The sequence below is a fragment of the Pundamilia nyererei genome, unplaced genomic scaffold (genome assembly GCF_000239375.1).
Source record: "Pundamilia nyererei isolate P.nyererei 1_Seehausen unplaced genomic scaffold, PunNye1.0 scaffold00001, whole genome shotgun sequence".
Taxonomy (NCBI): Eukaryota; Metazoa; Chordata; class Actinopteri; order Cichliformes; family Cichlidae; genus Pundamilia; species Pundamilia nyererei.
Window position 1 is genome coordinate 5,432,655 of NW_005187402.1, and position 14,134 is coordinate 5,446,788.

The 14,134-nt window shown below is 42.5% G+C and overlaps 1 protein-coding gene across 8 annotated transcripts in view; it reads left to right on the forward strand.

Moving 5' to 3' along the window:
- The first annotated feature begins 10,479 nt into the window (after positions 1–10,479).
- The window catches only part of arhgef9a (Cdc42 guanine nucleotide exchange factor (GEF) 9a), a 55,011-nt gene continuing 51,356 nt past the window's right edge, over positions 10,480–14,134 (forward strand). For 5 of the 8 annotated variants that reach the window (XM_005719542.2, XM_005719544.2, XM_005719543.2 and 2 more), the window contains exons 1-2: positions 10,480–10,825; positions 12,164–13,845. In XM_005719542.2, the coding sequence (XP_005719599.1) occupies positions 12,238–13,845 (1,608 nt within the window). In that variant the 5' untranslated portion in view covers positions 10,480–10,825; positions 12,164–12,237. The remainder of the gene's footprint in view (positions 10,826–12,163; positions 13,846–14,134) is intronic. The other 3 variants (XM_005719545.2, XM_005719547.2, XM_005719548.2) reach the window with 2 other exon arrangements.

A 14,134-nucleotide genomic window follows, 5' to 3' on the forward strand; every position in this document is an offset into this window, starting at 1 on the left:
AAAAGTTTGTCAGCACAAATGGTATTTTCCTTTCATTTTAAGTCTAATTCATGTTATTAATTCACATTACGCAGAACTGCTTTCCAAGTCAGACTTCATGATGCACCCCAGTAAGTAAAAATCCACAATTTCCTTTTGGCTCATATTTCTAAAAAGTAATTTTACACTATTTAATCAGAGATGTGTAAAATTGGTCTTTTCTTCGCTGGATTCCACTCACTGCTCTCAGGTAAAGACAAACTAATTAATCTGTAATCCATGACAGGCTGTATTTTATTGAGATGAAGTCACACACAGTGATTCTTCTCCACTCTGCCAATATCCACACCTTGAGTAAAGTATAATCTACAGGGAAACCGTGCTACAACAAAGAAACCAGCAAATATACAGTCGGCTTCCTGCCCTCTTCAGTTAAATGTGCTTGGTAATTCATCTTGTTGAATGTTGCTCATCTTTTATGTATATAGCTTTGCTGCGTTGTGTATATTTTTGCTTTTTCTTCAGTGGCTCAGGGGATATCAGTGTTGCCTCTCAATAACAACACCCCTGTTCTAATTCACATGGTGATTTTTTGTTGTAGTTTTCTCTGAGTTCAGACTTCTATTTGAAGGATTGCTGTGAAATCTGCTACAGATAAATTAGCTAAATTAGCATGCTAGCATGCTAAACTAAAGCTAGTTCCAGGCTCAATCAACAGTATCCTGCATCAATCATGCACTTGTAGTCACTTCAATCTATTTGCTTGAAGTTTGTCTCCATTAGTCATAATTAATCTGTGGCTCCCTCCCAACACCTCCCTGTGGTTAGTGGCTCCACAGGGCGCTAATGCGCTAATGCATCTGCCACAGCCCCATGAACTCAGGCTCGGCCACCAAATGCTTACCTGCTCCAGAAGGTAAGCATTTGGTGGCCGAGCCCAGTCTCTAATTTTCAGGCAAGGTTACCAAGCCTCAAACTTTTAGCTTTATTGGAAATTACTGAAAAATGTCCAAGCTTCTAAAATTGTGAGACTCTCCTCAGGGACAGTGTTTTGTGGACCAAACAAGACATGAAGCAGCTTCACTGTGGACTGCAATATAAAATCAATTTCATCACATATGAGACTGGCAGAAATTCTCTAAATAATCAGTCAATTAACAGACGTTTCACCCATCAATTGAAAATAGTTTTTCATTTTTCACTAGCTACTCAAGGGAAGACGGCATACAGACAATCAATGAATCTTCTGTATTTCACTTAAGTATTTAAATTCTGAACAATCGTCTGATTTAACTTATTTATTCACCCATTATTTATTCAGCGAGTTACTGAACTAGCGGCAGCTCATCACTCACAAGAACACCTGGTTTTCATGAAACACTCGATTGTATCCAACTCACATCCAGCAAATTAAGTTTGTTTGCAGTGTTCAAACAAGGAAAATGAAGTGATGATTTAGGTGTTTCAGTTGCTATTTGTCAGCTGACACGAAACAAAAAAATAAGACCATTAATGCCGCGTCAACAGACAGTGCAGATGGGAAATACATTAGATTGTACTCATGTATATCCAATGGAAACATAAAAGGAACAACTGAGTGCCCTTCATAACAATAGACAGTTTACAATGGCCCAGGGGGATGGTGACACAACAGGGGAGAGAAGACACAAGTGTCTTGATTAGTAATACTAATTATCATCAGACCGTTAGCAAAGACGAGAGAGCATTAAGTTAAATGGCCTGCTCCAAATTCTCTTTGTTTCAGCAACATAAATAGCTCGACGACAAATCAGATCTTCATCTTTTTCTCATTCTCTCTCTCCCACTCCCCACTTTAGCTCCCTTTGAGGAGAACAAAATGAGTCAAAATCTTGTTCGTTACAATCAAATCAGACAACATTAAATTGTTCGCCTATTAAATCAGCCCTTTATCAGACAAGATATTTTCAGTACATAATTCACAAAATGAAAACCAAGTTCACACAAACTCAGGTCTCTGCAGACCAGGGAATGGACTCCAGCTCTGCTGCCACACTTAGATGATAATTATAGTATATATTGTCACAGTGGATGCATCCTGACAAAACACAAACACACCATATGCAGATTGGCCAGTTTAACAGGCTGAGGATAAATCAACATTTAGTGTGCAGCAACGCTGGAGAAATATTTATCCTGGAGGACAAATGATGTGTGTGACAAAGCAGCCATATTGGGCGAAGTAAATAAGGCAGATTAACCGTTCTGTTGTTCTGGTGATGTTGTGTTCCCAGACATGTTCTAGTAGGACAGATGGAGGCAGTGAGACATACAACCCTCATTGTTATCACAGACTGGGCAAAGCTGCATTAGAATTAATTAAACAAAAATAAACTCAGCATGAGGAGGGCTTCATTACTTATCATGCAAGGACCTAAAATGAGAATTAAAAGATCAAAGTTATTACAGTTAAGATGCAGAGAGAGTAGAGTATTCACAATTAATAGGGTTTTTTTTGCTACTGCTGTATATTTGACCTTATGTGTCAATACAAGATAGCCTGTACAGCTGTCACCACCTTGGTATTTTGGAGCCAGAATAAGGGATGTATTTGGATGAGAGGGAGAACTCAGCCATGGAGGGGCCACAAGCCAGTCCTTCTAGTGCCCAAACCACCAGATAAATGGGCAGGGTTGTGTTCAAAAAGCGCATCCGGCATAAAACCTTTGCCAAATCAAACATGCGGATCATCAAGAATGAGATTTCCATACCAGATCGGTTAGGGCCTGGGTTAACAACGACTGCCTCCGGTGCTGTTGGCCAACAGGGTGGCAGTGGAGACTGTTGGCTGAAGACAAAGGAGGAGGACAGGGGGAAGGCGTGTCCAGAGGCAGCAAGAAAGAAGGAAAGGAAGAAGTGCTTTGACTAGTAAAGGGAGAGAGCTGCCTGATAAGACAGAGAGAAAGAAGGAAAATAGATATATTGCGTGCTCAGGAGACCTTGTGGAAGGGAAGCAAGGCCAGGAGTACTGGGTGTGGATTCAAGCTGTTCTACCATGGTGTAGCTAGAAGGGGCAATCCTGAAGAAAAAGTATGTAACAGTAACAGTTTTGTGGAGTTTAAGTGAGAATCAGACAGGATCATGAGCTTGAAGTGTTGAGTGTTATCCGTGTGTATGCCCCCACAGGTTGGATGTCAGTTAGAAGAGACAGTGATGATTGGAGTGGACGTCAATGGATGTGTAGGTAAAGGGACCAGAGATGATGAGGTGTTGGGTAGGTGTGGAGTTAAGGAGAAAAATGCAGACGGGCAGGTGATGGTTGATTGTGGATGAGAATATCAAAGGGAGACATCACGTTGAGCGTTTTGGAGACCCTTAGAGAGGCAAAGTGGGGATGGCTCTGACATGGATGTTGATGATAGAGCTGCCAGGAAGACCCCAGGGCAGACACATGGATGTGATGAAGGAGGACATGCATAGGGTTGGTGTGACAGAAGAGGATGCCAGAGATAGGGTGAGATGCCGAAAGAGGCGAAAGAAAAAGGAGATTTGGATGAGAGGGTGGATACAAAGTTGCAGTTAAGCTAGCATGACACATTCACAGACTGCAAGGATGTATCACACAGCAAGAGATCTTCTAATTACCGCTAAATAATATATTATTGAAATACTAGAATTTGACTCATAAACGGTGGAGCAGGCTTATTAGATGGGGTGTTAATTAACCAAACGAGCCATATTACTTGCTTGACTATCGCCTTAAAAATGATGCATCATCAGTAGCAACACAAACATGGTGAAGAGGTCCATTTCAGTTCATTCAGTGAGCCTAGATGAAAGCTAGAAAACTGCTACCTGTTTGTCAAAGCAGAGACGCCTGTAATGGTAACATTAAACATTCACAAGATTTAAACAGGTGTGTGTAAAACCATTCAACCCTATAGATTATATAAATCACCCCAGATTATTTAATGCAAGTAATGTTATAAATTAAATTACTAATGACTAATTGGCTCTTTCCTCCTTTCTCCTGTTTTTTTAGAGCTCTGCCACTGTTTGCTTTAATTCCACAATCCTACTGTGTCACAAAAAGGGTGCGAGTTGTTTTTTTCTCTCGCTCTTTTATTTCTGTCAGACAAGTCCGTCTCATATTGATGTCAATCCATTGGTAAGGTCTAGCCAGTCGAATGAAAGGTCAGAAGACAGACTCTGTATTCCTTTTCAGTAGCAACCAAAGCCACCCACATGTAATACTGTGCGCTGCATTATCAATCCTGATGAAAAGACACGAGGCAATCTTTCATCTCACCTGGGAAATGTCATCTCTTTCAGCGGGACCTTGCCTGTGCTGAAGTTTGTTTGTCATTTCTGTTTACTGATCGTCCGCTGAAAAGATATGTGTTTCCTTGAGGGATTATTCAAATTAACAGAGTTGAAAATGATCAAGTGGTATTTGCTTCTTTTTTAAATTCATGCTACATACCTTTGATTGGCTTGGGCTGAGCACACTGTGAGAAGGACTGATTAAAACATAATGCCCTTTCTAAGTGAATATCATATATTTCCCATATGAAATAATGCACACTCGAGCTTTAGCAGCATTTACCTTCAAGCAAAGATCAGGCTGAGAGCCTGAGACACAGATCAGTGGAGGAGTCTCTGGGGAAAAGTAAGTCTCCCTCCTGCTCCCAATGATAATAACATCCATGGTTACAGAGTCGAGAATGCAAAGATATCACTTTCTTTCTTCTTTTAGGGTCTCTTACACACACACACACACACACGCATGCACGTGTATATCGATATATAGAAACATTGCAATTACCTTCATTATTACCATAAAAACAATCTCTGTGTATATTCACACACCAGAGGGACCTATCTAATCGAATCTATTTCCTTTGCAAATGATGGATTCACCTTCTGTCATGGTGGATGTTGTCACATTTCCATGCTGGTGGAAATATGGTTTTATTTCCCGGCTTATCTCGACTGCCTCTACCTCATCTGCTCCCTGTTCCGACAGCATCTCACACCCGTCTCTGCCTCTCTCTCTCTCTCTCTCTGAATCTCACTAACATTACCACCAGCAGCAAAAAATGATGGTAATTGGCCATTTTCGACTTGGACAGCTGCTAACATGAAAGCAAAAGTGGCTTCAGTTTGGAGTGGTGGGCTCTATAACCTCTTCAACAGTTTTCCCCCTAATAACCAGGATATCTCTTTCCTCTCACATAACCTCAATAGGAATGCATGAAAAGATGAATGTGGAACTCAGGTAATACATACAGGACACACAAACACACATGTGAGAACCATCTCTACTGGTTTTGCTCCGTCTTGGCTGATTGGAACTGAGAGCTGAAACAGAGGTATGTCTCCCCATATACAGATTAAAAAGCCTCTTATCTTGCTTCTTAAAGCCTTTAAGCAAGGACGATGTGCTTCACTGAATTATAAACGAGAAAGTTCCACTTGACTTGTAGTTTTTAATTTAAACCAAGCCATTACCTAACTTGCATCAATTAGGCATCCTTGGATTCTATGGAACTGGCCAGGAAAAAAAGTGGCAGATCATGTTACTGTTATTTTTCTCAACATTTTTGCAAATGTGCAAAGCAAATAAAATGATTTCACAGTGTTACATGGGAAAATCATGATATTGAATGGAGGGATTCCGCTGTTTTGAAGAACATCCCGAGGCTCGGTACCTTGTAACAGAGATCCAATCGATGCCTGTGGCTTTAATCACATCTAAGTTTAATGCTAGCCACATCTCCGAGGTCTAATGCTTTACTTTCACACCAAATTACTTTTTAGCCCAGGGCACATTTTCTGAAAAAAAAAATGTATCTGTGGTCACAGCTTGAACAGTACGGCCATGATCCATTGATTGACACACGGCTAAAGGCTGAATCCCACTGGAGAGGATTCCTCGTAAAGCACATGCAGTAGCAGGAATCCTGCCTGTTTCTGTGGAATTACTGCACATGTAACGAGATATTTATTACAGAGTACGGTGCCCAAAGCCTTACGACAACTTTTTTTCATTTATAGCGAGCCTGGATTCAGGTGCAGACTAGTGCTGAACACAATCACAACCCCTTTATCAGGTTTGGTAGCAGTTTCTTATTGAACCTCCAACAATTGCCAATAATCCGATGAGAGAGTGAAATAAACCTTGGAACTCTGGTAGTTAATTAAAATCCTCATTGGAAATTTGGTTCATTTCATTTCATCATTTTAGATCCATTCCTCCAGTTTCACTTTATCATTCTGATTCCCCTGAAAACTGGATTTGCCTGTGTGAAATAGACAATATTCTCAAATGCATTGTATATCTGATTTTTAATAATAAAGGATTGTCTTGTAATCCAAAGCAACTTGTGAGATGAAGCGGCACACTTTAAAAGAACCAGAGTGCCATCATGTGGAGGACATATTTAAATGCAAGGTGCTGTGTGGACTGCATTATATAAACTGTTACACTATTAAAAGTATTTACAGGAGTGACAGCATATTTCAGTGACCTAAGTTATTGTTTTTTGAAACTTATTGTGTATTTTCTGTTTAGAGACTTGATTTAGTAGAAGAAAAAAAACATCCCTCATGTCCCTGGTGTAAAAAGAGGACAGTTTCAGTTGGTTCCTCCAGATGTCTCTCTTTACCCAATTGTATTTGCATATTTGGGAAATCACACAATCCCAAACAGTGAGGATCTAGGGGGGGACAGTTGTTCAGATGGCACTGAGTGTACACAAGTACATGCAAAGTCCAGAATATACAATGTCTGTCCATTTTCCATATATTGTAAATACTGGTATGTTGGCATTTGCACATTTATGCACTCTTCTCAGCGCCAAGAGCTGAACCATGTTCTGCTATTGTAATCTAAGGGTCTGCTGTGGTTATAGAAATAGCACACGGAGCTGGGTTGGCCCATAGACATAAAAACTGCAACTAAGTGAATAAAAATAAAATTTTTAGTTTAAAGAAATGAGGCTTGTGTTAGAATTCCAGACAATACTTAGTAAGTGACTACCAGATAAGCAGCATTTGCTTTTGGATGAGTTTTGTGGGATTACAAAAGAATAATTTTGTTATGCTACTTATAGAGGCATCCTTTTACCACCTTCCTTTATACAGAGTATCTGATGATTGGAAGAGCACTTCCATGTATTTCCCTTTGCCAGGAGACAGTTCACAGAAAGCTGAGAGGACACAGGGAGAAGAAAGGGAGATTAATGATAGGCCTCATTATAGAGCTATTGTTTCGTATCTGTTAAAAACACAGTTGGTTAAACTTGATTTCAACAGCTAAACCAGCACAGCGGACACTGACCAGAAACAATGATGTGGTCAGAGGTCAACATTCATCACGGAGATAAAACAGACAACTCTAAAAGGACTTTTCCAGTGACGACTCAGTGCGAGGAATGCCGGTTTACTATCAATCATGCTACTGATCGTGTAAGAGATCTCGCCTAAGATCTCAGACCTTGACTCAGCTCAGCTGTACTGACACATTGTGCTGAGAAGATGCAGAATGATCTTCAAAGTTTTTATATCCTTTTGTTCTCCTCAGCCCTCCTCTGCTGACTATAATCCCACCCTTCTTTTCCAAAGTCCCCTGGGTTTTCCCAGTCAGAAACACTGCTCTCTGAAGAATCTGGAAGCACCCAGATGAGTGGAAATGGTGCCAGAGTGCTTTTCTGTCACTTTTACTGACCCAAAAACACAGCCAAGTTCAGTTCACCCCGAGGGCCCGTATAGAAAGATACAAATAAACAACGCACTGATAAAGAACTGGGGTGAATATCTGCATCATCGAAGTTTAGATTTTTGACAGCCACAAAACACAGAGGACATGCAGGAACCTACTGAGCCACATGCGAAACTAGGCCGGACAAATGCTGAATGCTAAAAATGCCAAAAATGCCAAAAAACAAGAACATTTAATGTTTTATGAAGAAAGTCCATCCAGAGTGCACTTATGACTTAAATTCCTAAAAAATCTGCTGTTTCCTCCCTTGCTCTAAAACAGGAAGTAGAACTGTGCTTGCCTTCCGCTCGTCTTGTTTATTGGAACCCGCCTTCCTGTTTTCAGATTCATCCTGATAATGGCTGAAAGTCCCCAGCTGAAAGCCTCTCTCTCTCTCTCACACACACACACACACTGTCAAATCCCCCTCATTCCTTTTTTTCCTCCCTCCCTGCGCCTCTTTCTCCCTCTTGCTGTCTCTCAGATCACTGCTAGATAAGTCATTTTGTGAGACCTTCCAATCACCAGCAACATTCAGACCTTTCAGCACATTCCAGCTGTCCGTATGCATGTGCCGACTGAGGTGGTATTTATGTGTGTGTATAAGTGTGCAAAAAAAAAAAAAAAAAGGCTCATGATTGATTAACCCAAGTGATTGGAAGGTTCAAAGAGTCAAATGTCAAAGCGTTAGCTTGTAGGATGAGCTCAGATGTGTGTGTGTGTGTGAGTGAGATTTGGGGATTGTGCCATGTGCACCCAAGCCAAGGAAATATGCAGGTCAGTGCAGAGGGAATGTCAGGAATGTCAGTGTAATTCAAACTCTTGTCTGCCACCGGAGGCGAGTGCTACCTGGAAATAGTTTTTACACCAAAAGTGGGCAAATATGGGTGTGTGTGTGTGACTTTACATCAGAGCATGGTCATGCATAAGGAGTCTTATACACGGTCGTGACAGCAATCGGCGCCATCTAGGGACATGTGCTAAAGTTCCACAGTGTTTTCCAAACACCTGCACCGAAAAACAAGATTTCCCCGACTTCCCAGCTGTTCTCACATGACCTACACCTCCCGAATCAAGTTCCCAGGCTTTTAGTAAGCCTTTCATTTGATATCACAACATATCGGCCAACCCCTCCCTCCCTCCTTCCCTTCCCTGTCTGTCTGGCTTTTTCACGGCAGCCTGTTTTCACTCAGCAGCTTTGACAAAGACTGGCGAAATAATTACAGCTGGGCCTAAACTGGGTTTGTCTCCAGTAATCTCCACCAAAAACCAATGAGTGCGGACTGTGTCATAGGAAGAGGAGGAAGAGGCTGATTGTTCTGAAAACGAGAAGCCAGTGACATCATTTCAAAGAGCTCTGTTCCGAGTGTTCAACACTCGGGGTAAATGGGCAACAAAATAAACTCGCTGTAATGCACGCGGCTCGCCAGACACCAACAGAACTTATCATTTCAGGCAGAAGCCCATCTCCATTCATCGCCCATTTCCCCGCTTTCTTTTCCCTCATACAAGATGCTGCTTTAATGAGTTTATTTTCCAAAGATCAGAGACTGCTTTTTCTGTCTGTACAAACCAGATCTGAGCTGAAACATTTGTCCCGTTTCAGCCAGGATGTCTTTTGTGATGGCCCGGGGACAGCAGGAAGACTGCTTGGGGTTCTGAGGAAGTGTGAGTAAGGGGAGGGAGGAAAGGAGTGAGGGACTGGAGGCAAAGGAGAGGAACAAAGACATAAGTTAACTTTATGAGAAAAGATGAACAGAACACATAAGAAATGACAGAAGGCATTAATTTAAATCAGTCAAATGTAGCTTTCTATATGTATAGTATAAAAAAGGGGGAGGGGGGGGGGGGCAAGCCATTAGCTCGGCAAATGAAGACGTGACCTAAGATGCTCCATCATACGAGGGGGTCATATGAAGATGAGGTGGCTTTAATTCGCAGTGACAGCTGCTTATGAGTTATCTGGGGAAGTGTAGCATGTAAATCACCGTCTTGCTGCTACTACAACCGCTACACCCTGGAGCACTCCAGGGACAGCAGAGGAGAGGAGTACGGCTCCATGGGCAAGCAAGGGAAGCATGGACACGCAGAGATATTTACATACAGTCAGACAGACTTCCTGGCATTGTCAGCCCGAGAGCGTTGATGTCAGATCCACTCCTTCCTGTGCAGAAGGGAGAACGCTATGCGATGACAATGGGCCCAAAAACAGGACAAAGAGGAAATGTTTAAATTTAGGCCCCTTCTTCCACCATCTCCTCTTTCACAGCTATGGAGCTCTGGAGCTGTTTAGTTTTGTGAATTCCTTCAGCCCCCCCACCACCCTGCCTCTCCAGAGCTCCCTCTCCCCATTGTGTCATTTCAATAGAAGGATTTTCACATTCAGAGCAAATCCCAAAGGAGGATCAGCTAGTGAGACCAGAGTTCAGTCAATCACTTGTTTTCACTGATGTTCCTTTAGAAATTATAAGTGCTTTCTCATAAATCCACCCAACAAATAGAAGAGAAGAGAAAAAACCAAAACATACATAAATATGTGCTTAAAAAGCGAGTGGAAAACAGATGAGGGGTTTTTAATGAGCTGAAGACTTAAAATGGGATTAAAAATGTGATAAATATTATTTATAAAATGAAATGTTTCCAGCATAATTTAGCTCTAAACGCGTTGTTATGAGCCTGTTTAACTCAAATAATTACAGCTGCTCTGCTGGTGTGCAGGCATGTGTGTCTAGGTGTGTGTGTGTGTGTGTGTGTGTGTGTAGGGGGTGTTGGTGTGTGTTTCTCTGTCTGCGTGAGAGCTTTATCACAAATCAGAGTGTCGGCGTCTGTAGAAGCTTACAGGGCAAGAGTTCACCGGTTTGTCCAACTCGTTCTCGGAGTCTTGAGGATAGCGGACGGACTTCACAGGCAACAAAAAAGCCCCAAAACACACGTGATCGGCAAAGGAGTCGCTGCAGTCCACGACTTAACTCATGGATAGAAGTTAAGCCCGCAGAGGACGGCGGATAAGTCTGGCTGACGTTAATAGCGACTGCTGTTATTGACTTTGACGACAGCAGCGACGATGCCTGTTTGACACGGAGGGGGGAAGCTTTCTGCTTTCAGGTAAGTTGTGAGCTCCAACAGCTAACTTCTCTTCAGGAGGACTTGTAAGGGAGAACAAGACAGTTCGTTTTTCGCGGGTGTTACTTGACAAGCAAGTTTATGAAGTTCGTGAATTTCACAGCGAAGCCCACATCGGCTGACTTTTGCGCTATTTCGACTCCTTGTTTTCACTTTTTAAAACACTTTTAAGGTGGTTAAAAACTTAAAAGACCGTTTTACACTTCAGCCTAGCGTTAGGCAAACGTTAATTTTATTGACGCCATTTTTTTTTTAAATGACTTAAACGCCCAGTGCGGCAGCCGTCTGTCGTTCACTGACAGCGGGGTAGAGCGAGCTGCTGGTGCCCTTAAAACTTTTGTGACACAATAAATACTGAAAGCCAAAACTTAGTGAAACTTAGTGTATATCTCATTACAGTATAACTACCAAGCAGGGTGTATAACACTGAGCAAAACTCATAATGCTGCTATCAGAGAATAACAGTCTTTTAAAGCCATTTAAAAAAAGTACATGAACTTTTCTGTTTAAATGCTAAAATAAATACTAGCTAATGTGTGTAATTAGACAGCGCTTGTAAAACTGTCATTTCTTCTTTTTCTAATTATTTTTTTTAAACTTTTTGCGCAGCTACTGTTTATTTAAATAGCCCTCTGAAAGGCTTATCAGTAAATTGAATTGTAAAATTGTGCTGAGAGGCCAGCTTAATTGAAACGCATCTTTCGTTGTGATCTGAGGGAACAACAAAGATTTGTGCTGGGGGGCCTCCAATTACACAAAATGCTTCCATACATTTAAAGGGATTACAGTAGAAGGGGGTGCTATTAGCATGTGGTGGGTTCGCTGTGTCACCGAGCATCTTCTTCCTCAGAGGGAGCTTATCTGAGCTCTGATGATGTCACAGCTGGAGCGGTCCTGAAATAACCACACATCTCTGTAGTGGGTGTTTCCATGACAACACATCCTCTCGGTTTAAATGGTGGATGGCAACTGTGTCGTAAATAATTACTTTGAATAATATGGGCAAAATACTGGGAAAGTGGGGAGCTGGGTGTTGACTTGTTGCACAGACGTCTGCCTCTCGCAATCACAGAATGAGACTTTGAATACTGTCATGGCGTTTCAGTATTTAAGCTCATTGTATTGGTTATTCTTGAATGTTTGACCTGCGAATAAAATTCAGTTTATTTAATATCCTCCGCTGATATTTCCCAAATTTGTGGTGCCCATCTACAGGCAGGCATTCTGAGCGAGTTACATTGGAGTAAGGATGATATAAAATGACAAGGCAGTCAGTTTAATGTCAAACTCCTGAATAAAAATGTGGTTTTGTTCCTCTAGGTGATTGAGAAAGGGAAGGGCCTGAAACATGATGTCCATTGGAACTGATAGCTGACACCGTAGAATGAGAGAGGATGGAGCAGACAGGCAACCCTGCCCTTGAGAGCAACAACCCTAATGGGTTTGTCAACCGAGTGTTTAATGTTTCTCTGGATGTGGAGAATGAGACCAGCAGTGTTTATATTCAGGAGACTGGAACAGGGCCTGCAGAGGGGCAGGGAGAGACCCAGGCTGCCTCTTCTCAGACCCCTGTCAAGGACAGACAGGAGGTCAACAGGAGGCCTCGTGCCACAGGGGGCATCTGGAGGATCCTGAACCGAAAGCGAGCTGTCTCAGAGCTGGAGAGGAGACCCCACTCCATGATTTTGCCAGGGGAGGCTTCCATCCCGAAACTCTCATTCGCTGACAAAGTTCGATCCTTCAAGAAGCTTAAATCCCCGGCTGTATTCAGAGGGAAGGCAGGGAAATTGTCCACTGCAAAGTTTACCAGCTCTTTGGTGGATGAGGAGTCTTTCTGCCGCGATATTGGCACACCTCAGCAGCCCAGTGGTGGCACGCTTAGACAGCGTGGCCAGAGGCATTCATATGCTGGCTATACAGCACAGTTTGACTGTTTGTTTGAAGACATTGACCTCTCAACTTCTATGGATGGCCATCAATCCACTATAACGGGCGAGGCTGTGACTCAGAATGGCTGCAAACCATCTGAAAAAGTTCCTTATACTAAAAGAAGCCACAACAATTCAGCCAACTGCAACAAAACTGCTGCAGCTTGTGAAGAACTAAGCACTAGAGATAGCCCGAGGACCCACCGGAGTGGAGGAAGGAGGCACAAAGATGTGTGGAGTTACCTGAGGAGGATTTCCCTTTTGGGGAAGACCAATCCTGTGTATTCAGAGAGGAGCTTTGACTCTGAGCTTCCCTCACTGGACAAAACAATAGACTCAGACTATGGCTCTGTGGACTTTGAGAGTGTCAGAGACTTTCAGCCACCTCCCCCAAAACAGTCGGACACCAAGGGGCACTTTGGTGGTCTCTTCAAATTTTTCAACAACTTTGCAGAGACAGCTAGACGATGGCGAACAACATCACGCTCCTTCTCTCCTCCGGAGGGGGAGAAGACTCCGATGAGCTCCCCACGGGCTCCACAGCGCGCAGTGGACAATGTTCACAGTGTGTCTCTGACACTTCACAATGAAGGACTTCCAACATCCCAGCCTACCCCTTCATCACCAGTGACTAGTAAATTCTTACACTCCAATAGCTTTAATGGTGACACTCCAGCACCTGTGACAGGTGGACGATCACCTCCAGTGGTCCTTAAAGCCTTTAGGCCCTGCTCAGGACCTCAGGCTGTCAATGGCCTTCAGAGTTTTGAAGTTACAGACAAACCTGCTGACAGAGAGACAAACCTCCGGTCCAAGGCCATAGTAGAAAATCATGTCCCTCATTTAGGCTTAAACACGGAGGCTGAAAGTGAAGCAGAAGTTGAAAGGGACCAATCAGATTCTCTCTGTCAAGAGGAAAATGTAGCGGGACAGACAGGAAATGAGCAGGATTCCCAAGATGCTCCGCTTGACTCCCACCAGATACAGGAAGTGAATGTCCAATCACAACAAGGTGATAAAGAGAGCACAACCAATAGCGTACCAGCATCAGATTCCACAGAGGAAATATTTAAGGTAGGTAACTTTAAATAGCTAATGAGCCACCGAATTCAAATGAATGCATTCAGTAAACAAGTGTGTACTTTGTGTTGTTAAACCACCTTTGTTTTTCTGTTATTTTTTAGACAAAGGCATTTTCATGTGTAAAGGGTCACGTTTTTATGCCATAACTACATTCCATTGCAGGCTTTTATTCACAATATTAACACTGCCAGAAGCATGCGTCATGTCATTACTTCATAAATGCTGGAAATATCATTTATGTAACTGCTTTAATCATGGTCATTCTTTTGCTTCTGAAAAA